The sequence below is a fragment of the Thamnophis sirtalis genome, unplaced genomic scaffold (genome assembly GCF_051295495.1).
Source record: "Thamnophis sirtalis isolate CommonGarterSnake01/CBP01778 unplaced genomic scaffold, rThaSir2_p1.2 scaffold_15, whole genome shotgun sequence".
NCBI classification, from domain to species: domain Eukaryota; kingdom Metazoa; phylum Chordata; class Lepidosauria; order Squamata; family Natricidae; genus Thamnophis; species Thamnophis sirtalis.
Genome location: NW_028261395.1, coordinates 41,448,690 through 41,471,424, shown reverse-complemented (window position 1 = coordinate 41,471,424; position 22,735 = coordinate 41,448,690). Strand labels below are relative to the sequence as shown.

Here is a 22,735-nt window from a genome sequence, read left to right as displayed (position 1 = left end):
GCTCCTGTTCAAAGGTAGACTGCTGTGGATCGGGGAGGCTCCATAGATCCCATTGCCGCTGATGGGCAGTGTTTTGCAAAAAAGGAAATTAGAAGGAAGGGGACAGAAGTAAACAAAAGCTTTTCCCCGTCTTTTTTTTTTAATGAACATTTGGAAAATGCCCATCTCCAGCTTTGGCATTTAAGGCTGGGAAAAAAGAAAATATAATTGCCAACTCACTGGGATTTTCTCCGTGCCATGGCGTGAAAAGGGACAAACCGGATCTGCTCGGCCAAAATTTGTTTCGAACAAACTCTGGAGCACAAAGGATGCGGCTAATGAGGGAAAGGAGGCAGGAACATTCCAGGAGAAGCGGTTGGCAGTTAGGAGCTGATTTGCATACATTTCCACATGGAATGTAAAATCAGCTGATGTCAGCGGCGCTAAGGCAAACTTTGGACATAGGCTTCTTTTTCCCTGTTTCGCATTTTATTCTTGTTGATAAAGCAAATAAATGTATAGAAACACAAAGACTTGAGTGGAGAAAAGCATTTCCCGTGGCTTTCTGACCCTGTTAAATGCCTTTTTTATAAACAGGAGCCGAGTTTGAAATGGAGAAATCCGTCTTGTGGAATGTTCCACCTTGTTCAATACACTTGCGTTTGGGTAGATCCAGATTTTCCTCTGCCTCCCTGCTGCCTAGCTCCCTCTCTGCCTCCGATGCAGAGCCCTCGTCTGAGCTTTCCTCAGCCCCCAGGACTGGCCCATGTTCCTCCCCAACCTCCTCACTGTCCGACTCTGCTGCCAGCTCTTCTGGCCGTTGGCAGGCCACAACAAAAGTCAGGAAAATCACATTGGCACAAATAGGCAAGAATTATAGTTTTAAAAGACTCTGTATCCCATCTGGTCCTGATATGTAGCCCAGAAAGAAGAGGACAATCAAAATAAGGCTGATGAAGGCCTCTGCGACTGTTTTGTTCTGTGGGGAAGAAGGAAGCACCTGTGGGGTGACCAACAAAGCAGTATCCCCCCCAAACCCCTCCCCAGCCTGACTCCACACCTGCAACCAACTTCCTGTTTTCTACAGGATTTGGAAACCCCATTGACAGAAAAGTGGCACGAACTCTACGCAATTGACCGGCTGGATGAAACTGATGGATTGGTGACATTAATGAGTTGGTGCAATCGATGGATGGGATGAAATGGACAGATTGGTGAAATTGTTACAATTGACAAAACTGATTAGAATTGGTGAAATTGACCGACTGTGATTGGTAAAATTGACCGACTGTGATTGGTGAAATTGACCGACTGGATGAAATTGATGAATTGGTGACATTAATGGACTGGTGCAATAGATGGATGGGATGAAATGGACAGATTGGTGAAATCGGTGCAAACTGATTAGAATTTGTGAAATTGACCAACTGTATTTGGTGAAATTGACCAACTGGATGAAATGCATTACATTAATTTTAACTGGCTGGCAAGATTTGTATGCGTGGGGAAAAAAACACAGGGATGTTAACAGGGAGTTGCCCCGGTGTAGAGAGCAGAACCCACCTGAAAAGTGAAGACTAGGGCAATATTTGAGATGCTACACATCAAGAAGCCACTCAAAAGGAGAAATCTCCGCCCCAAGAATTCAATGAAGAGCCGAGGTGGCGCAGTGGTTAGGGTGCAGTACTGCAGGCCACTTCAGTTGACTGTTATCTGCAGTTCAGCGGTTCTAATCTCACTGGCTCAAGGTTGACTCAGCCTTCCATCCTTCCGAGGTGGTGAAATGAGGACCCAGACTGTGGGGGCGATATGCTGACTCTGTAAACCGCTTAGAGAGGGCTGAAAGCCCTATGAAGCGGTATATAAGTCTAACTGCTATTGCTATTGCTAATGGTGCAGATCTAGAAAAAAAGGAAAGCACAAGAGGATTGACCCTTCGCGACACTGGAGAAAAACTCCCTGAGAAGACCATGGAGAGTCAAGAAAAAAAACTAACATATCAGTGATGGCAAGCCTTTTTTGGCTGCCGTGCCAAAAGCCAGCATGCCACACCCATAATGCTATGCATGTGAGTGCCCCCAGCGCACATGCGCACAATCAGCAACACCCTCCTCCCGCTTTTGCTGCAGTTTTTTCACCTTCCCCAAGCTCCAGAGGCTTTCTAGGAGCCTGGGGAAGGCGAAAACAGGCTCCGGATGTGGGAAATCAGCCCTACGGACAAACCGGAAATCACAATTCCCAAACTTCTGGGTTGCCCGTACGGCCGGTTTTCAACCTCCGCGGCCTTTAGGGGCCTTCAGGAGGCTTCCCTGAAGGCTCCGGAGGGTGAAAAATGGCCATACGAGCAAATCAGAAGTGACTTCCGGTTTGTCCGTAGGGGCGATTTTTGACATGCTTGTTCCTGCGCACTGGCCAGCTTACAGGGCAATGCCTCATGTGCCCTGAGAAATGACTGTGTGTCATTTGGGTTTGCCATCGCAGCGATATATCATCAAAGAAAGGAGCCCATAATTCTTCATCGAGTCTAAATTAATTCCAGTCTTCGCTTTTGCTATTGTGTTTTCACTCGTTTGAAGTGCTCCCTGTATTGGTTGTATTGCTTTGGGGTACATCACCCTAAGTCCGTGTTTAGCTCCCTCTCTGCCTCCGATGCAGAGCCCTCATCTGAGCTTTCCTCAGCCCCCCCAGGACTGGCCCATGTTCCTCCCCAACCTCCTCACTGTCCAACTCTGCTGCCAGCTCTTCTGGACATTGGCAGCCCACAACAAAAGTCAGGAAAATGACGTTGGCAGAAATAGGCAAGAATTATAGTTTTAAAAGGGCAGGAAACATTAATTTATGTCCCGGGGAATGAGATAATATTTGGAAGTGATTTCTTCTTCTTCTTCTTCTTCTTTTTTTTTGCCAAACTCCCATGTAGCATTGTACACTTTAAAAAAAAATACCAATACATTCAGCTTGCAGAGAGCTTCTGATTTATTTCATCTTTAAATTCCAGATCAATTTTGAAAAGAGAAGGACGATTCAGCTGTTATTTTTCTAGAATTTCTGGAAGGGCCTCTGCGGGCCTCTATGCTCTCCTGGATCTCTTCAAATGTCTTGCTGGTGGTGTCCGGGATCACCCAGAAAATGTAAATAAGGGTGAGGATTATAAAAGGCCAGTAAAGGACCAAGTAGTAGGATCCAAGGTAGGACTAAAGACAGAAACAAAAATTAAGAAACACTGAGAGAAAATTCAACAGGCCACGATGCACACAGAATTCCGCAGTACGGTCACCTCTGTCCAGGGGGGGGGGAAAAATCTCTGCGGAGTTTTTGAAGTATTTAAAATGGTAGTGCAATGGTTAGAGTTCAGTACTGCAGGCTATTTCTGCTGACTGCAGGCTGCCTGCAGTTTGGGCAGTTCGAATCTCACCAGGCTCAAGTTTGACTCAGCCTTCCCTCCACCCAATTTTTTTTACTACCGGTTCAGGCGCGCTTGTACATGTGCAGAATCGTCCAGGCAGATGGGCGGAATCTCCCACCACCACTACTACCGGTTTGCCCAACCCGGGCCAAACCGGGAACAACCCACCTCTGCTTCCCTCCTTCCGAGGTCGGTAAAATGAGGACCCAAATTGTTGGGGGGCAATAGGCTGACATAAACTGCTTAGAGAGAGCTGTAAAGCACTGTGAAACAGTATGTAAGTCTTAAGTACTATTCCTTCTTTCTGTCCCCCTCCCTCTCTCTCTTCTTCTTTCTTCCTTCTTTCCTTCCTCCCTTCCCAGTATCATATGCAGAGCGCAGTATCATAGGTTAATTCTGCCCACTATCAGGAGTTCGATCCTGACCAATTGGCTCAAGATCAACTCAGCTTCCCCTCCTTCCGAGGTGGGTAAAACGAGTTCCCAGATTGTTGCGGGGACAATAGGTTGATTCTGTAAACCGCTTAGAGAGGGCTGTAAAGCATTGTGAAGCGGTATATAAGTTTAAGTGCTATTGCTATTATTTATTTAATATATCTTCTTTACTTTTTAAACTTCTAAAGGGATTAAAAGTCCCTTAAATCATCAGTGCCCAGACTTAGCAATAGCAATAGCAATAGCAGTTAGACTTATATACCGCTTCATAGGGCTTTCAGCCCTCTCTAAGCGGTTTACAGAGTCAGCATATCGCCCCCCACAGTCTGGGTCCTCATTTCACCCACCTCGGAAGGATGGAAGGCTGAGTCAACCTTGAGCCGGTGAGATCTGAACCGCTGAACTGCAGATAACAGTCAGCTGAAGTAGCCTGCAGTACTGCACTCTACCCACTGTGCCACCTCGGCTCTTGAAGACTTTGAGGCTTGGCGGACTGGTGGGGGTGGGAGAGGGGACCCAGGCCATGTGAGCTGTGGGATGGCATGCCCCCGCACACGCAGCTCCACTTGTGCAAGAGGCATGCCAGTGTACACATGTGTGACAGCCAGGGGTGTGATTCTACTGGTTCTGATAGGTTTGGGCGAACCAATAACTCCGACAATCAGTGGGGAGAAAACTGGTTCGCCCCGACGATCAGATGGGCTCACCAGCCCACCCGCGTAAAACTTTCCTATCCTTATCTTCTCAGCTGATTCGCGCGGCAGAGCCGCGCAAATTGGCTATGTTAATCCGAAGAAACCCGGGAGTGAAGATTTCTTCAAACTGGACAAATAACGCGATCCCTGAACCCGTTTGTTAAACCAGGATGATTCCACCACTGGGGACTCGCCATTCGAGCCACCTGGTTGCAAATAGTTCTCTGGGGGCATGGGACCCCTGCCTTACATTAGTCAGAAGAAACAGCGTCAGCGAGACAAAATTAATTCCCCAGCTGATTAATCCTGCAAGCACATACGCGGACGCTCGGGATGACTGGAGGAATAATTCACCGATAATCACAACAAGAACGGAAGCTGGATGGAGAGAAGAAGGGTATGTCATATATATATATATATATATATATATATATATATATATATATATATATATATATATATATATATATATATATATATATATATATATACACATACATACACACACACACACACACACACACACACACACACACACACACACACACACATATATATATATATATATATATATATATATATATATATATATATATATAAATGCACAAAATCTTCCTTGTTTTTCTCCCACTGCGAAGACTCTGTATCCCATCTGATCACACACCTGGTCCTGATATGTAGCCCAGGAAGAAGAGGATAGTCAAAATAAGGGTGATGAAGGCCACTGCGACTGTTTTGTTCTGTGGGGAAGAAAGAAACACCTGTTGGGTGACCAACAAACTAGTATCCCCCCAATCCCTGCACCAGGCTGACTCCACATCTGCAACCAACTTCCCCTTTTCCACAAGATTTGGAAACCCCATTGGCAGAAAAGTGGCGTGAACTCTACGCAATTGACCGGCTGGATGAAACTGATGGATTGGTTAAATTGGTACAATTGACAAAAAGTGATTGGAATTGGTGAAATTGACCAACTGTGATTGGTGAAATTGACCAACTGTGATTGGTGAAATTGACCGACTGGATGAAATTGATGAATTGGTGACATTAATGGACTGGTGCAATTGATGGATGGGATGAAATGGACAGATTGGTGAAATTGGTACAATTGACAAAACTGATTAGAATTGGTGAAATTGACCAACTGTATTTGGTGAAATTGATCAACTGGATGAAATGCATTACATTAATTTTAACTGGCTGGCAAGATTTGTATGTGTGGGGAAAAAAACACAGGGATGTTAACAGGGAGTCCCTCCAGTTGCCCTGGTGTAGAGAGCAGAACCCACCTGCAAAGTGAAGACTAGGACAATATTTGAGATGCTACACATCAAGAAGCCACTCCAAAGGAGAAATCTCCGCCCCAAGGATTCAACAGTGCAGACCTAGAAAAAAAGGAAAGTACAAGAGGATTGACCCTTTGGGACACTGGAGAAAAACTCCCTGAGAAGACCAAGGACAGCCAAGAACAGAAACCAATATATCAGTGATGGCAAACCTTTCTTGGCTGCTGTGCCAAAAGCAGGGGGAGCACAGGGGGGTGGGGTCATGCGCCAGCATGCCACACCCATAATGCTATGTGCGTGCATGTCCCCAGCCACTCCCCCAGCTTTTGCTGCAGTTTTTTCACCTTCCCCAGTCTCCAGGTGCTTTCTAGGCGCCTGGAGAGGGCAAAAACAGGCTCCAGAGGTTAAAAATTGGCCCCACGGACAAACCGGAAATCACAATTCTCAAACATCCGGGTTCCCCGTAGGTCCGATTTTGGACCTCCGGAGCCTTCAGGGGGCTTCAGGAGGCTTCCAAGAAGGCTCCGGAGGGCAAAAAACGGCCCTACGAGCAAATCAGAATCGACTTCCGGTTTGTCCGTAGGGCTGATTTTCAACCTTCAGTGCCTTCAGGGGCCTTCATAAGGCTTCCCTGAAGGCTCCGGGGAGCAAAAAACATCCCTACGAGCAAACCGGAAGTAACTTCTGGTTTGTCTGTAGGGCCGATTTTCGAAATGCTTGTGCAACGCCTCGCGTGCCCTGACAAATGGCTCCACATGCCACCTGTGGCACGTGTGCCATAGGCTCGCCATCACAGCAATATATCATCAAACAAAGGAGCCCACAATTCTTCCTCGAGTCTAAAATAATTCCAGTTTTCTCTTTTGCTATCGTGTTTTCACTCATTTGAACTTCTCCCTGCTGATTGCATTGCTTTGGGGTACATCACCCTAAGTCCGTGATGGGAAACCTATGGCCAGAGGTGGCACACTGAGTCCTCTCTGTGGGCACCTGTGCCGTCACCAGCTGGTCTTCTGGTCAGCTGGTCTTCGAAGCCACCGGAGTGCCACCAAATGGCCTTAAAATGGATTACTGTAACGCGCTCTACATGGGGCTGCCCTTGAAGAGTGTTTGAAGACTTCAGGTAGTCCAGAATGCAGCCGCGCGAGCAATTGTGGGTGCACCTAGGTACACCCACGTTACACCTATCCTCCGCGAGCTGCACTGGCTTCCCATTGGTCTCCGGACACGTTTCAAGATGCTAGTTGTTACTTTTAAAGCCCTACATGGTATCAGACCTGGTTACCTGAGAGACTGCCTTCTGCCAGTCACCTCCCAAAGACCTATTAGATCCCACAGACTAGGCCTCCTCCGGATTCCATCTGCCGGCCAATGTCAGCTGGCGACCCCCCGGGGGAGGGCCTTCTCTGTAGCTGCTATGGAACGATCTCCCTGCTGAAATCCGGACCCTTACTACCCTTCCGGCCTTCTGCAAAGCAACTAAGACCTGGCTGTTCCGGCAGGCCTGGGGCTGTTGAATTATCCAGCTCCATCCTATGTTATGACTGTTGCTGAATTTTAATTGTTGTTTTTATTTTTGTACCCCCCTTCCCTTCTTATTGTTAGCCGCCCTGGGAATAGGGCGGCATACAAGCTAAACAAAACTCTAAGCTCTAAACTTTTTAAAAGGGCCCAAAAAATGGCCACAAAACCCAGGCTGTTTTTCAGGCAAAAAAAATGACCCGAAAAATGGCCAAAATCGACAAAAAACCCAGGCATGCGCACACTGGCCAGCTGGTCTTTGGTTTTCACAAAGACCAGCTGGCTGGTGCTCTCATGCCCGCATGTGTGGACATACACACGTATTGTGGCACTTGGGGCCTAAAAGGTTCACCATCACTGCCCTAAGTCGATGGGGTGATGCAGGCACACAAACACGCTTACAGTCGTCAGAAGCATCAGTTGGATGATGATGCTTCCTGCTAACGGAACAAGACGCATAGCTCTGGCGGACAGTCCTAAAGCTCTATAGCTCTGGTTGACGAAAATTAAGATCTGCAATCAAAGACAAAAGAGGTGCTGATGGAGGCACACTTAGTATTGGACTCAGGCTCTAAAAACCCCTATTGCAATCCTTCTAAGTACCATATTTTTCGGAGTATAAGACGCTCCAAAGTATAAGACGCACCTAGATTTCAGGGAGGAAAACAAGGGAAAAATATCTGCCTCTCAGCAATTTGCCTTCTTGCAACAAACAGAACAGACAATATACACTGTTTGTAGTGTTATATTTCAGACTATACTTGTACAGATGCTGTTAAAAATGATGTGCTTTCTGGAAGTATAGTTATTCTCTGCTATTTAAAAGAATAGCACTTTTTAAAACAATAGCAATGGGCCTCTTCAGATCAAGCATTTATTTTAAAAAGCTTCTTCGTTTTGTTAAGTTGTCTAGAATAATAATAATAAAGCAGTCTTTAAAAAAATAAGTCTAATAATTGGAACATTCTATAGGCATTTGTAGTTGTTGACTTACCTCCTTGCAGCAAACAGCCTGATTAGCACAAGAAAAAAAAACCTGCTTCCCCGCAATTTGCCAAGTGGAGCAAACAGCAAGTTTCACTTTCAATTTCCAAATGGAAATTGAAAGAGGCCAAAGGGTTGGGGCCAGTGGGTGGGTCTACATTCAGTGTATAAGACACTACAGGGGGAAAAAGGTGCGTCTTATACTCCGAAAAATACGGTAGATTCATTCCCTGCAGACAGAATTTTGCCAGACTAAAGCACCATAAAGCTTAGACTCCGGGAGCTATTAAGGAGGAGCCGTCTTCACCCTATTTCTCTCACACCAACTATCTCAACTGCGTTGTCTCTTGCTTCTCTGGAAACCCTGTCAACTCTGAAGCTGAACTGACCAGAGCCATACTGGAGCTTCAGTGTTGCCACACTAGAGCTGAGGGACAGGGAGGGGGGGATTAGAGATAGAGGGGTTTGTGTAGCCAAAACAAATTACTTTCTCTTGGGAACCAAGGGCATTCTCAAACCTGGACCGTGGAAGAAAAAGATTGGACCATGTGATTGATTGCTTGAGGAAAATGTTCTCTTTTAACTAGGTGAAAACCGTGGGAACCTTTAGAGTCAGGTTTCACCAGATATGTGCCAGCATGATTTTTCCAATAAATCTATCCTTTGATAAATTTATCTACCTTGGTTTTGCTTGCTATAAATCTATTACTTGGAACCTGACACCCTATTTTTCTTACACCAACTATCATAACTGCATTGTCTCCTCCCTCCTGGGAATCCAGACCCCATTCTGTCACACTTTGCCCTTTTGTAAACTGTAACCACTGCCTCTGCTACCCTGGAGTCCAGGAACAATCTGGATGTGGATCCAGAAACTTTATTCCTGAATAACAAGCAGGCCACTCGGCACTTAGAGAGGGACATAGACTCCAAATTTGAACTGTGAGCGAGATTGCTCGGGGAAGTCACTAACCGAGTTTGTTTCCACAAATTGACTTCCGGAGATAAGCACCATGATGGTGATGAGGTGCCACCGGAGGCGGCGGAAGCAAAGAAGTTTCCACACTGTCATGTTCTTCTGGCTGCTTTCGGCAAGGTCTTCCTGACGAAGTTCGTCCATCTCGTCCTCCACATATTCTTCCCCTCTCAGCTTCTTCAAGGCTAAAGGAGGAGGAAGAGGAGGGGAAGACAAGAACATGTACAAAGTGTTCTGACAGAGGCTTCCCAAGAGCCTGAAGCAGACTCCTGGTCCTGAGAAAAAAAACCCTTTTCTTAATTGACTGTGAATTCTGCGTATTCACATACAGCAAAGTCTTTCAAGGGAGGATTTACAGTCACAGACCTTATCTGGCTTGGAGAGCTGCCAGGGCGATCTCTGCAGAACTTGGCAAGGAGCCTCGGAGAGTCACGAACCAATTAAGCGAATGAATTGTGTCCTGCAAACTCCACTCCCCTTTCACTACTCTTTTATTTCCTCTGGGAGGGGCCATTCATCGTCCACCAGTAGCCTTACTCACAAGTCGACTCCTGTTCTCTAGCCGTTCCCTTCGGCTGGCAACTCTGCGCATGCACACACTGGGGACAGGCTGCAGTTGTTCATCTCCCTCACTGATGTCTGACTCTGAAGGCAGCTGATAACTAGCATACGGCTGTGGCCCCCTCTCTGCCTCCGACACAGAGCCCTCCTCAGAGCCTTCCTCAGACTCCAGAACTGGCCCATTTTCCTCCCCAACCTCCTCACTGTCTGATTCTGTGGACAGTTCTGCTGGCCATAGGCGGATCACAACACAAAGGGGCTACATTTGGATGGAGCCACCAAGCCCTGCAGATCCAAAGGACAGAAGCTGGGCTATTGGCCTGATCCTCCCTTTGGCCCAGATGAATGGCTCATAAGGCCGTAACGCCAGACTCATGTGGCCGTACCTTGTCTTGCTTTCTCTTCGTCATTCCTCTGCAGGTATAGAAACCTTGGACTTTCCGGAGATGGCACCAAACATATGGTACTAATTATGGAAAATACGGCTACAAGGCCCACCAATAATGAGTAATCTATGAGGGAGGAAGGGAGGGAGAGGGAAAGAATGTTAGGAAGTTTATGACCACAATCCAAATTTTAGAAGTAACCTGTCACTTTTTGACTTCCTCCTCTCTTGCTTTGATCCCTTGGCACTGGGATTTTTGGCAATGGAAAGATACCCTCTGTTATGTATTGAATGTATATGTAGTTGTGTTAACTGTGCTAAAGTGAAACTAACCTTTAGATGACACTAACTGTTAACTGTGCTAAAGTGAAACTAACCTTTAGATGACCCTAACTGTTAACTGTGCTAAAGTGAAACTAACCTTTAGATGACCCTAACTCTTAACAATGTTCCCTCTAATTTTTTTTCAGTGTGAGCGGAAAAGTATAGTGTTTGAGCGGCACATTTTCATGCCTGAGCACCTGAATTTTTTTCACAGATGTCACCTAAGACAACAACGAAATCAGTATTATTTGAAACTCAAAGTTATGTTTATTCAAGGTACCCGCTTAATTAAAAGTGTTATATAATATCAGTATCACTTAACAACGGTCCTGCTTAGCAACCAAAATGTTGGCTCAGAAACTCTGGCATTGAAGCGTGCAAGTCTTAAAGCTGTCAAGTTACAAGACCCTTGCACCCCTAACCCTTTAGGAAAAAAACCCCAGGGGTCTTCAAACCTGACAGCTTTAAGCCTTGTGGACTTCAACTCCCAGAATTCCTCCTCCAGTCATGTTGCAGCAACGTCATCTGCGTGGATCTGCTCCATCTTCGGTTTTTTCACAGGAGGCAGGGCTGCTGCTGAAGATGCCAACGAGCTCCCGCCGCCACTAGAATATGCATTTGTTTAGCATGACATAGAATAGTCTTTCAACCAGAAGTATGGAATAAAAGAGAGACTGATAAATATTAAAAAAAATAAAACCAAAAAGCAGCTATTTATTTGAGTTCTAGATAAACATTTAGTTCAGAAGAGATTAGAATAGAACAGAGAAAGAATAGAATATAGAGAATACAATAGAAATAGAATTGGAAGGGACCTTGGAGGTCTTCTAGTCCAACCCCCTGCCTAGGCAGGAAACCCTACACTACTTAAGACAAACGGTTATCCAAAATCTTCTTTAAAACTTCCAGTGTTGGAGCATTCCCAACTTCTGGAGGCAAGTTGGTCCATTGGTTAATTGTTCTCACTGTCAGGAAATTTATCCTTAGTTCTAGGTTGCTTCTCTCCTTGATTAGTTTCCATCCATTGCTTCTTGTCCAGCCTTCAGGTGCCTTGGAGAATAGTTTGACTCCCTCTTCTTTGGAGCAACCCTGGGCCCTGAGATATTGGAAGACTGCTATCATGTCTCCCCTAGTCCTTCTTTTCATCAAACTGGACATACCCAGTTCCTACAACCGTTCTTTATATGTCAATATCATTTAGACAAAGTTGATCCCCTTATTCTCCACTCCAGAACCTTGGAGTTTGAAGTTCTTTGGTTCTCTTCTCCCACCCTCTGTGTTCCCACGAGGGGATTAGCATCATAGCTCAACTGCCCCCCTCCCACCCATAAAGACCAGGAGAGCATCGCTGCGCATAGCCAAATGCTACCATAGCAACTATGGCGTTGTCTGATGTCTTTCTTGCACGCTAAGATGGACTGACGGGGTGAAGCATAGCTTGCATTGTCCCTAGTGCGGATTCTTTTCCCAGCCTTGGTCACTTTACGAGGGGTGGACTTCAGTTCCCAGAATTCTTCAGCCCTCCCTTATTCCTGTTTCCTTTTCCTTCATTATATTCAATTGTTTCAATATTAAGTGTAATTCTTCCTTCCTAACATTTTTCCATTTTTTCCCTTATATTCTTTTCCATTTCAACATTGTCTTTGTTCCTTCCATTCTTTCTTCCTTCTTTCAATCCTTCCAATATTTTTTCCTTCATTCCCTTGTCTGTTTCAATATTAAGTACATTTCTTCCTTTCTTCCTATACTTTTTTCCATTTTCTTCCTTATATTCTTTTCCATTTCAACATTGTCTTCCTTTTTTCCTTCCTTCCTTCCTATACGTCTTTCCATTTTCTTCCTTATATTATCTTTTCTGTTTCAACAGTCTTTGTTTCTTTCTTTCTTCCTTCCTTCCCTTCCTATACTTCTTCTTTCATTCATTATATTTTCTTTTCCATTTCAATATTAAGTGTAATTCTTTGTTCCTCCTTCCTTCTTTCAATCCTTCCAATACTTTTTCCTTCATTCTCTTTTCCTTCAATATTAAGTGCAATTCCTTCCTTCCTTCCTTCCTTCCTAAGTTATTTCCATTTTCTTCCTTATATAATATTTTCTGTTTCAACATAAAGTGCCTTCCTTCCTTCCCTCCCTCCCATCCCTTTCTTTATGTTTTCTTCATGCTTTCTTTTCTTTTTCCTCTGCTCTTTTTAAATCCCCCCCCCCCTTCTTCTCCTCCTCTACATTTAGGTTGGATTAGTTTGTACAACGGTCATCAAACTTCTGAAGTAAAAATAAATAAATAAATCATATTTAAGAAGAAGAAGAAAAAGGAAGACGTTTTTAGTTAAGTCAAACGTTTTAATAAAAGTTTCATCTTTTAAGATTTGTCCAACACATCCAATTGTAACCTTAACAGTAAAGAATATCACCCCAGCTGCTAAAGGTTCAACCAGTCTGAGAACCATTGAAAAGACAACAGTGCAAAATCCAAAAGACACAACTTCCTCACCGCCATTGCTTTGGTACCAAATCTTTGAGGAAGGGGCTCCAGAAAGAAGGAGGAGGAGGAGGAGGAGGAGGAGGAGGAGGAGGAGGAGGAGGAGGGAACTAAAGAGAGCTTTTACCGAGTCTGCGCCCCACAGCCAGGACTGTCCTGGCGCCCCTCCAGCCGCGTTTCTTCCCCGCAAAGCCCTTCGGGCAACCCGAGAGTTCCTTTTGGCGCCAGAAGGGCTTTGCAGGAAGAAACGCCGCGTTTCTTCCTGCAAAGCCCTTCTGGCGTCAAGCGGAACTCTCGGGTTGCCCGAAGGGCTTTGCGGGGAAGAAACGCGGCTTGAGGGGCGCCAGGACAGTCCTGGCTGTGGGGCGCAGACTCGGTAAAAGCTCTCTTTAGTTCCCTCCTCCTCCCCCTCCTTCCACAGTCTGAGTGACGCTGCCGCCAGGCTGAGAGCTGCCGCTGAAACAAGTTTGGGAAGGTCCTTTGCGGGCGGCCAGTTCTAGCCGCCTGCAAAGGACTCCCCCACGTTTGCTTTGAAAGAAACCTCTGCGCGGGAGTTAGAAACCTCTGCGCGGGGGTTTCTTGCCATGTGCGCGGCCGCGCGGCCGCGCACCTTAGAGGGAACAGTGACTCTTAACTGTGCTAAAGTGAAACTAACCTTTAGATGACCCTAACGATTAACTATGCGAAAGTGAAACTAAACTTTAGATGACCCTAACTGTTAACTGTGCTAAAGTGAATGTCAACTTGTAAAGCATTTCCATTAATTAATTAGGGCATCTTTTGGAGGCCTGACAGTGAAACTAACCTTTAGATGACTCCCAACTGTTAACTGTGCTAAAGTGAAACTAACCTTTAGATGACCCTAATGATTAACTATGCTAAAGTGAAACTAAACTTTAGATGACCCTAATTGTTAACTGTGCTAAAGTGAATGTCAACTTGTAAAGCATTTCCCTTAATTAATTAGGGCATCTTTTGGAGGCATGACAGTGAAACCAACCTTTAGATGACTCCCAACTGTTAACTGTGCTAAAGTGAAACTAACCTTTAGATGACCCCAACTGTTAACTGTGCTAAAGTGAAACTAACCTTTAGACTACCCTCAACTGTTTCGGAGGGAAATGTAGGACATTTATATTTCGGTGGGCTATTTCTAGTTCTGTTTGGTTAAGGCTCTGTGGGCTTAGAGTATAAATCACAGACATTTGCCTGCAGTTCCTCAGTTCCATTTTTGAGTCAATAAATGTCATTGCAGCTATGCTGGTCTGGTTCTTGCCTACTGAAGCCCACTGCACACTATCCTCCCTGGCTTAGCATGACTTAACGTTTGCAGCAAGGATGAAGGTGAAAATACTTACTTTCTTTATTTCCCCAGATCCGGGGACTGGTTAAGATTTGGATCAGAAAGTGTCCCCAGCTGAAGAAGAGGATTGAAAACGTCACGAAGGCTCCCCTCAGATTCAAGGAAGAGATTTCAAGGATGTAGAGAGGGACAGAGTAAGTAAATGTCCCTGTGGAATGAATTAAACATTGCATTATGATCACAGCCTGCATTCTAACCAGTGCAGAATTTAGGAGCATCTACGGTGTGTGGCTGGCCCTGAGATTTGCAGATTTCTAGCCAAGTTAGGGACCATTGGGTTGTAACAGTGATGTCCTGTCCAACACAATCGTCACTCGTTCCTCTGCCTGATTTGGACTGATAGCTCAAAACTGAGCCCAGAACCAAGAAATTTGAGCCTGTGTAAAGAGACCCTGGTTTACCAGCCCTGTTCTCCCAGCCTGCTCTTCTTTCTCATTTCACAGGTCTGAATCTGACTGCCGTCTCCTTATGACTAAAATCCTCAGAGTCTTCTTTAACCAGATTTATTGAAGGGGACACAAAGTTAGGTTGCAGGAAATCTTGGCACGTGGCTACAGGCAGTCCTTGACGTACGACTATGGCTGAGCCCAAACGTTTGTTAAGTCAACTTTGCCCCCTTTTACGACCTTTCTCGCCACAGTTATTAAGTTAATCGCTGCAGTTGTTAAGTTAGTCACAAGATGGTTAAGCGAATCTGGCTTCCCCATTGATTTTGCTGGCCAGAAGGTTGTAAGAGGGGATCACATGATCTCGGGACACTACGATCGTCATAAATACAAGTCAGTTTCCCAGCTTCCGAATTCTGTTCTCATGACTGCGGGCATGCTGCAGCATTCATAAATGTGAAAATGGCAACAACAACTTTTTCAATGCCGTTGTAATTTTGAACTGTCACTAAATAAACTATTGTAAGTCAAGGGCTACCTCTACATTTCCTTCTAAAGGTTCCCCTCACACATATGTGCTAGTTGTTCCCGACACTAGGGGGCAGTGCTCATCTACATTTCAAAGCCGAAGTTCCAGCACTGTCCGAAGACATCTCCGTGGTTATGTGGCTGAAGGTGCACGGAACGCTGTTACCTTCCCACTAAAAATGGTTCCTATTTTTCTACTTGCATTTGCTTTCGAACTACTAGGTTGGCAGAAGCTGGGACAAGTAATGGGATTTGAACTGCCGAACTGCCGACCTTTCTGATTGACAAGCTCAGCATCTTAGCTACAGAGCCACCATGTCCCATTCCTTCTACATTTACATTATTTCTCCATTCATTAGGGAGATTTCTTTCCGGGGGATTTACTGTCCTGTTTCTTGCTAACTGAATATTTGTAGAATATTTGCAAAGGACCATCCTGTTTCCTAGGCTCCAAGAAACCTACTGTCAGGCTTCTCCTGACTTGAGCATCTAGGAAAGAAAGACCCTCAACTCCAGTTTTGAAGTGACAAGATTACTTTTACTAAAGTCAAGCAGTTACAGCATTAGCAAAGCCGGATCTGAACATTCCTGCACGAAGCCTGCGATTCTACCTCTTCCCTTGCCCTCCCCGCTTGACCATCCGTGACCAATGATATTCGGACTAGATGTTTTGGGAACAACTTTGGGGTTTGGCAACTCTTTGGTGGCATTTCACATGCCCTTCTCACAGCTCCATCCTTGATCGGCCATTCTGCTCCAGATTGACAGCTTTGGTTCCTATCACCCTCCCTTCCTACTTCCCCAATCCTACTCTTTACTTCCCCAATCCTTAACTCCTAAATTAAGAGACATTTTATGAAAAGGCAGAGTTCAGCCCTTTTATTTGGGGGTTTATAAAAAATGTGGTCACAGACTCACCTACCCCTACTCCTACAAAAAAGCGAGCAAAGAGGCTGAATTCAAAGCTCTGGAATATTCTATCAAAACAAAGGAAGGCAGACGAAAAAATACTAAGTCCATTACTAATTAACAGGGCGGATTTTCTGCAAAGAGACAGAAAGAGATATATTCAGAAATCAGGAAACAGAAGAATGGTTTATTTAAAAAATTATCATTGTCTTCTTTAAGGGGAACAATTTGTTCCTGGAATTGCAAGAGATTATGTAAAACGCTAAAATACCATATTTTTCGGACTATAAGACACACCTTAGTTTTTAAAGGGGGGAAATAAGAAAAAAAAAATTCTGCCTCTGCCTACCAGCATCCATGTATTCATCTGGCTAGTGTCCTGTCAGTGTGTGAGAGAGTTGAGGGCTGTTTGGAAGCAAACAGTATTTGCTGTGTGAGCAGCAAGGAAGGAGACAGCAAGGAGCCTGGGCGTGGCTTGTTCTGTATTAATGCTTCATGCTGTGCTGATATCTGAAACTAAAACTGGAAGTGAAACTTCTCTCCTCTGCTGAACTACCACGTTGGAAAAGCTGCTTTTGGTATTGTATATTTACTTCATGTGTTATATTATATATAAAGAGAAGTTATAGAATCCTTCTGAATCCATTACTTGTGTCTATTTTCTGGATGTGATTGCTGCTGCAAACTCTGGCACCTCCTTGCAGCAAACAGCAAACAGCCAGTTCAGCTTCAGCACATGATTGCAGCCTGATTCAGCATGAGCAGCTGATTGGCGGGTGGATCGGCCTCCCAGAATACCCCCAATCAGCTGTTCCAGGCTGCAGGGATTGCCACAGACCATTGCCTCCTCCGAACCTTGCATTTTTGGCTACATTCGGTGTATAAAACCAAATTTTCACTCACTTTGGGGGGAGAGAGGGCATGTTATACTCCGAAAATTACGGTACCTTCACAGGGAGGCTTTAACATGTGTGCTGTAACCATCTAGATGTTGGCATCAGGGGAATTAGAGGGACGGGGCAGGGAAGATTAAAACTGGTGTCTGTTCCTATGCTAGAAGGCCCAAGTCAATGATTTTCTGAGTCAATTAACTTTTCAAAATATATAGAATATTAGCACAGTTGGGGATAGAAAGATGGTTCTCACTCACTCCCTTCCCTCTGCTCATTTGGGCATGTCTGGTTTAATAAAAGGACTAGGGGTGACTTAATAGCAGTTGCCACAAAAAAGAGGGAGTCAAGCTATTCTCCAAAGCATCTGAGGGCAGGACAAGAAGCAAATATAATAAACAAACAAATATAAATATAATAAACAAACAATGGGTGGAAACTAATCAAGGAGAGAAGCAACCTAGAACTAAGGAGAAATTTCCTGACAGTGAGGACACTTAACCAGTGGAACAGAAGTTGCCTCCAGAAGCTGTGAATGCTCCAACACTGGAAGTTTTTAAGAAGATGTTGGATAATGCTTTGTCTGAAGTGGTGTAAGGTTTCCTGTCTAGGCAGGGGGTTGGACTAGAAGACCTCCAAGGTCCCTTCCAACTCTGCTACTGTATTGTATTGTATTGTATTGTATTTTTTTCACCCATTGCAATTAGGATATTCGGGGTTATTTGAAGAAGTTATTAGATTCAAGGACTTTATTATTTATGGAAAAGACAATGAACTGTTTGTCTCAGCAGAAACAAATGCACACACACACACACACACACACACACACACACACACACACTGCATGCACACTTTGGAATCAGCTACCCCCAGAGATCCGGACCATACCCACTCTCATGGCCTTCAGGAAAGCTGTAAAAACCTGGCTGTTCCAGCAGGCCTGGGGCTGTTGACCTCACTGTTGAGGTCCAGCCCCCCCCCCCCCCCGATTAGAATGAATGTATGTGGTGTTGTGATTTTAAACTGTTTTTTTCATCTCTTTTTTTTTTTTAATTTCTCTTTTTGTAAGCTGCCCGGAGTCCTTCGGGATTGGGCGGCATATAAATTTTATAAATAAATAAAATAAATAAATGCTGATTGCTGGCCTTAGCTTGGGAAAATTTTTTTGCGCCCCTCCGCTTCGCATTCCAACTCTGTTATTCTGTTATTTATTGAATATTTATTTAAACACAGCCCCTGTTCACCTTGGTTAATTTAAACCTTGGTTCTCTTTTTAGTGGATCAAATTCTGTTCTCTGGGCGGTTTGGTACTCAGGAAAGGGCTTCACTTTACATGCCAATGTATGGCACCAACGCCAACAGAAACAGCCGGAATTTGGAACTTTGTTATATAGCCACCTACTTACTATACCTGCCATATCTGTCTGCCAGACAGCCCCAAAGAAACACCCCCAAAAGGCCTCCTAACGGGACGAAAAGGACGGAGAGAAATAATAAGAACTGGAAATAGAAGGAACGTCCGTCGACCCCCTGCAAATTCAGGAAATGCATCCGTACCTTAAAAAGGAAAAAATGGAGAGCTGCATCAACAACATGCAACTGAGATGCACTTCCTCCCTTCCCTCTCCCCAGCTGCCTCCCTCCAGCTCAACCTTGTGAGGTAGATAGCCACGTGGGGGGAGGGGATGGGAGGGGTGGGGAAAGGAGGGGGGAGGAGGGGAGAGAAGGAGATGGGAGGGGAAGGGAAGGTAAAGGATAGGAGAGGGGAGGGGTCTGAAGGGGAGGGAAAAGGAGAGGAGGGGGGACATGGGGTGGGGAAGGGAAGAGACAGGAGGGGAAGGAAGGTGAAATAGCAATAGCAATAGCAGTTAGACTTATATACCGCTTCATAGGGCTTTAAGCCCTCTCTAAGCGGTTTACAGAGTCAGCATATTGCCCCCACAGTCTGGGTCCTCATTTTACCCACCTCGGAAGCATGGAAGGCTGAGTCAACCTTGAGCCGGTGAGATTTGAACCGCCGAACTGCAGTTAGCAGTCAGCTGAAGTGGCCTGCAGTACTACACTCTAACCACTGCGCCACCTTGGTTCTTATGAGAGGAGAGGAGAGGTCCATTGCAGTGGTGGGTTTCAAATTTTGTTAGAACCTCTTCTGCAGGTGTGGCTTTCCGGCCATGTGACTGGGTGGGAGTGCCTTGCCAGCCATGTGACCAGGTGGGAGTGGCTTGCCAGCCATGTGATTGGGTGGGCATGGCCAACTTGTAAAATGTGGTGAAACTCACTTAACAACGCTCTTGCTTAGCAACCAAAGTGTTGGCTCAGAAACTGGCATTTGAAGCATGCAAGTCTTAAAGCTGTCAAGTTACAAGACCCTTGCACCCCTAACCCTTTAGGAAAAAAAAAGCCAGGAGTGTTCAAACTTAACAGCTTTAAGGCTTGTGGACTTCAACTCCCAGAATTCCTCCTCTCGCTCTTCATCTTGATGATGTGCGGACGGGTTCCACCACAAAACCGCGCTCGACTAAACCGCGCCCGACTAAACCACGTCGCTGATGTCATCAACAGGGGGACAACAGCGCGGAGACAGAAGCACGCTGTAAACCCTAAAACTAAAATTAACCCCTAAACCTAATCCTAAACCTAACCCTAAACCTAACCCTTAGCCTAACCCTAAACCTAACCCTAAACCTAACCCTTAACCTAACCCTAAACCTAAACCTAATCCTAACCCTTAACCTAACCCTAAACCTAACCGTAACCCTTAACCTAACCCTAAGCCTAACCGTAACCCTTAACCTAACCCTAAACCTAACCCTAAAGCTAACCCAAAACCTAACCCTTACCTTAAGTTGAATCGGCTTGCTTTCAAAGCGCTATTTAAAGCGCCCTTCTTTCTCCGCGCTGGCTGTTGTCGCCCTGTTGATGACGTCAGCGACACGGTTTAATCGGGCGCGGCTTAGTCGAGCGCGGTTTTGATGGGTCACGGCGCGGATGGGCAGGGGGAGGGAGCTGGAACCGGTTCTAAAGGGCACTGTAGATTTGTGGAACCTCTTCTATAGAAGAGGTTAGACCTGGCAGGAACCCATCCCTGGTCCATTGTCACCCAGCGGGACATACTTACCATAAAGGGAGAGGTGATCAGGAAGAACATGTATCCATACAGCAAAAACCCCACATAGGACCCAATTAGTGAGAGAATTAGCGGGAGGGTCAGTTTCTATGAGAAGGTGCAGGAGGAGGAAGGAAACAAAAAGACAATTCCCTTAATGGAAAGCAGCAAAAGCAACACAATGCACACAGCACATGTAAGACCTCCCCTCTCCTTTCACCCTTCCAATTTCCTGCTTGGATGGGAAGATGGCCGATCTTTGGCACCTGTAGAGAAAGCTAATTCTTTCCCCCAATTTAATTTTGACTCCTAGGCATCGCCTGGTGGTGTCTCATCCACAAACACACCAGCTGAGCTTTAGGAGATTCCAAAGATTTTCTAGGCACTGCAATTTTTTTGTTTTAATACAGTTGCGAGCTGATCCTCTTCAGAATTTCTTTATAATTTCTATGCCCAGCCTGGCCCCGAAGCTTAGAAATAACCACGAGTCAAGATAAACCGCAACTTCAGCAGCTCCCCAAACTCACATTACTTCGGAGCGGGGGTATCGATTCGTCTTTGTCCTCCATCCCTCTGAGGAGAAACCTCTGATCGAAAAGAAACAAAAACATTTTTTAACAAACCATTCTCCCCCTGAACCGAGGCAGAGAACCTCCGGAAATTGTGTTCCCTGAAACTGCAGTGGATCAGGGAGGCTCCACACAGCTTTTCTCAAAGAGGAAATTAAAGAAAAAGGGACAAACTTAAGATTTTAGATTTAGATTTATTAACATTTGTATGCCGCCCACTCCCTTGGGACAAGTATTAAAAATTTCAACAACATGCATATAGTTGGAGTGGGGCTGGATACTAATCAACAGCCCCAGGCCTGCCGAACAGCCAGGTCTTAGTGGCTTTACGGAAGGCCGGGAGAGTGGGAAAGGTCCGGATCTCTATGGGGAGATTGTTCCATAGGGCCGGAGCAGCTACAGAGAAGGCCCTCCCCCGGGGACCCGCCAACCGACATTGACCGGCCGACGGCACCTGGAGGAGGCCCAATCTGTGTGATCTTATTGGTCATTGGGAGGTAAATGGCAGGAGGCGGTCCCTCAGGTAGCCAGGTCCTAAACCATGTAGGGCTTTAAAAGTAACGACTAGCACCTTGAAGTGCATCCGGAGACCAATGGGGAGCCAGTGCAGCTCGCGGAGGATAGGTGTAACATGGATGTATCTAGGTACACCCAATATCGCTCGTGCGGCTCATTCTGGACCAACTGCAGTCTTCGAACACTCTTCAGGGGCAGCCTTAAGCATCTTTTCTTTCGAACGTTGGCTTGTTTAAGTTGTTCGCCGCCCTGAGTCCCTTTTAGGGAATAGGGCGGCATATAAATAAAACTTAAACTTAAACTTAAACTTGAGAGCTTCCTGTTCAATTCCTGATTGTTGTAATAATTTCCCCAAATCAACTGGCATACACGCTGACACTCCACTGCTCCTCCACCAGACCATTTGGATGAGGCCAGTCTTCAAATTTTAGATTTTAAGGCTAGAAATATATGTTTTTAAAGCCAACTTACTATTTTTGGTGGTGTGTTTGTTGGAGAAAGAAACACAGTTGTCTTTTCTTTCGAACGAAAAATGCTGGAGCAGCAGAGAGAGCCAATCAGGGAAAGGAGGTGGGAAAATTCCGGGAAAAGCAGAATGGCAGTTAGGTGGCTGTTTTGCAGAAATTTGCATAAATTTGCATCCAGGAGATTCCACTTTCAGGGGTTGGAATTTCTGTGGCTAAGCGAAACTTTTGCTAAGTGAACTTTGCGCCAACTTACAACTTTTCTTGTTACATTTATTAAGTGAATCACTACCGTTGATAAATTAGAACCGTGGCTGTAGTCCCAGGGAATCTGGCTTCCCCGTTGACTTTGTTTGTCAGAAGGTCGCAAAAGGGGATCATGTGACCTTGGAACACTGTGACCGTCATAAATGTGAGACAGTTGCCAAGCTGTCTCAATCTTGATCAGGTGACCATGGGGATGCTGCAATGATCATAAGTGTGAAAAATGGTCATAAGTCACTCTTTTTGGTGCCGTTGCAACTTTGATAGCTAAATGAACCATGTAAGTCGCTTTAAATTGGAACTGAGCATGCCTGGCTGTGGAATTCTGGGAGTTGAAGTCCACAAGTCTAAAAAAATTTGAAACCCACCACTGTGTCAGTGCCTCACCAGCCATAAACCACACCACACGTCACTGGTTTACAACAAGCCAATGTGGAACAAAATGGCAGGTCTCTCAGGCTGAGCTTCGTGCCTCACAGGTGTCCTGCCATCAAATGCTGGAGGGTGTGGGTTAGAATAAATAGGCAATAAAGTGTGTGTGTGTGTGTGCGTGTGTGTGTGTGTGTGCGTGTATATGTATGTATTGGGAACAACAACAATTCAGGGACAACGTAGGGGGGAACAACAGGTGATAAGCAGAGAAACTGGGAACCAGTTTGCACCAGAATCCAAGGCCATGTACCATTAGAAATAATGTGCATTACTCTGAA

General features: G+C 45.3%; 2 protein-coding genes across 3 annotated transcripts; both read right to left on the bottom strand.

The window, feature by feature from the left end:
• Positions 1-2,943: 2,943 nt before the first annotated feature.
• On the bottom strand, positions 2,944-9,458 carry LOC106556251 (solute carrier family 2, facilitated glucose transporter member 5-like). 2 transcript variants are annotated; one of them, XM_087701841.1, is made up of 6 exons: positions 9,279-9,458; positions 7,724-7,834; positions 5,804-5,899; positions 5,179-5,254; positions 4,765-4,892; positions 2,944-3,173 (listed from the first exon to the last, which is right to left on the bottom strand). In XM_087701841.1, exons 1-6 carry the CDS (start codon positions 9,423-9,425, stop codon positions 2,979-2,981), a joined length of 753 nt encoding a protein of 250 aa, XP_087557967.1. In that variant the 5' UTR covers positions 9,426-9,458; the 3' UTR covers positions 2,944-2,978. The 2 variants fall into 2 exon arrangements, with proteins under 2 accessions (XP_087557967.1, XP_013930715.2); XM_014075240.2 differs by lacking the exon at positions 7,724-7,834.
• A 756-nt stretch (positions 9,459-10,214) lies between these two features.
• On the bottom strand, positions 10,215-22,081 carry LOC148042580 (solute carrier family 2, facilitated glucose transporter member 1-like). The gene is made up of 7 exons (XM_087702445.1): positions 21,769-22,081; positions 20,740-20,799; positions 20,225-20,320; positions 18,518-18,663; positions 16,226-16,350; positions 14,389-14,541; positions 10,215-10,354 (listed from the first exon to the last, which is right to left on the bottom strand). The coding sequence occupies exons 2-7, from the start codon at positions 20,779-20,781 to the stop codon at positions 10,215-10,217; spliced, it is 702 nt and encodes a 233-aa protein (XP_087558571.1). The 5' UTR covers positions 20,782-20,799; positions 21,769-22,081.
• Positions 22,082-22,735: the final 654 nt, after the last annotated feature.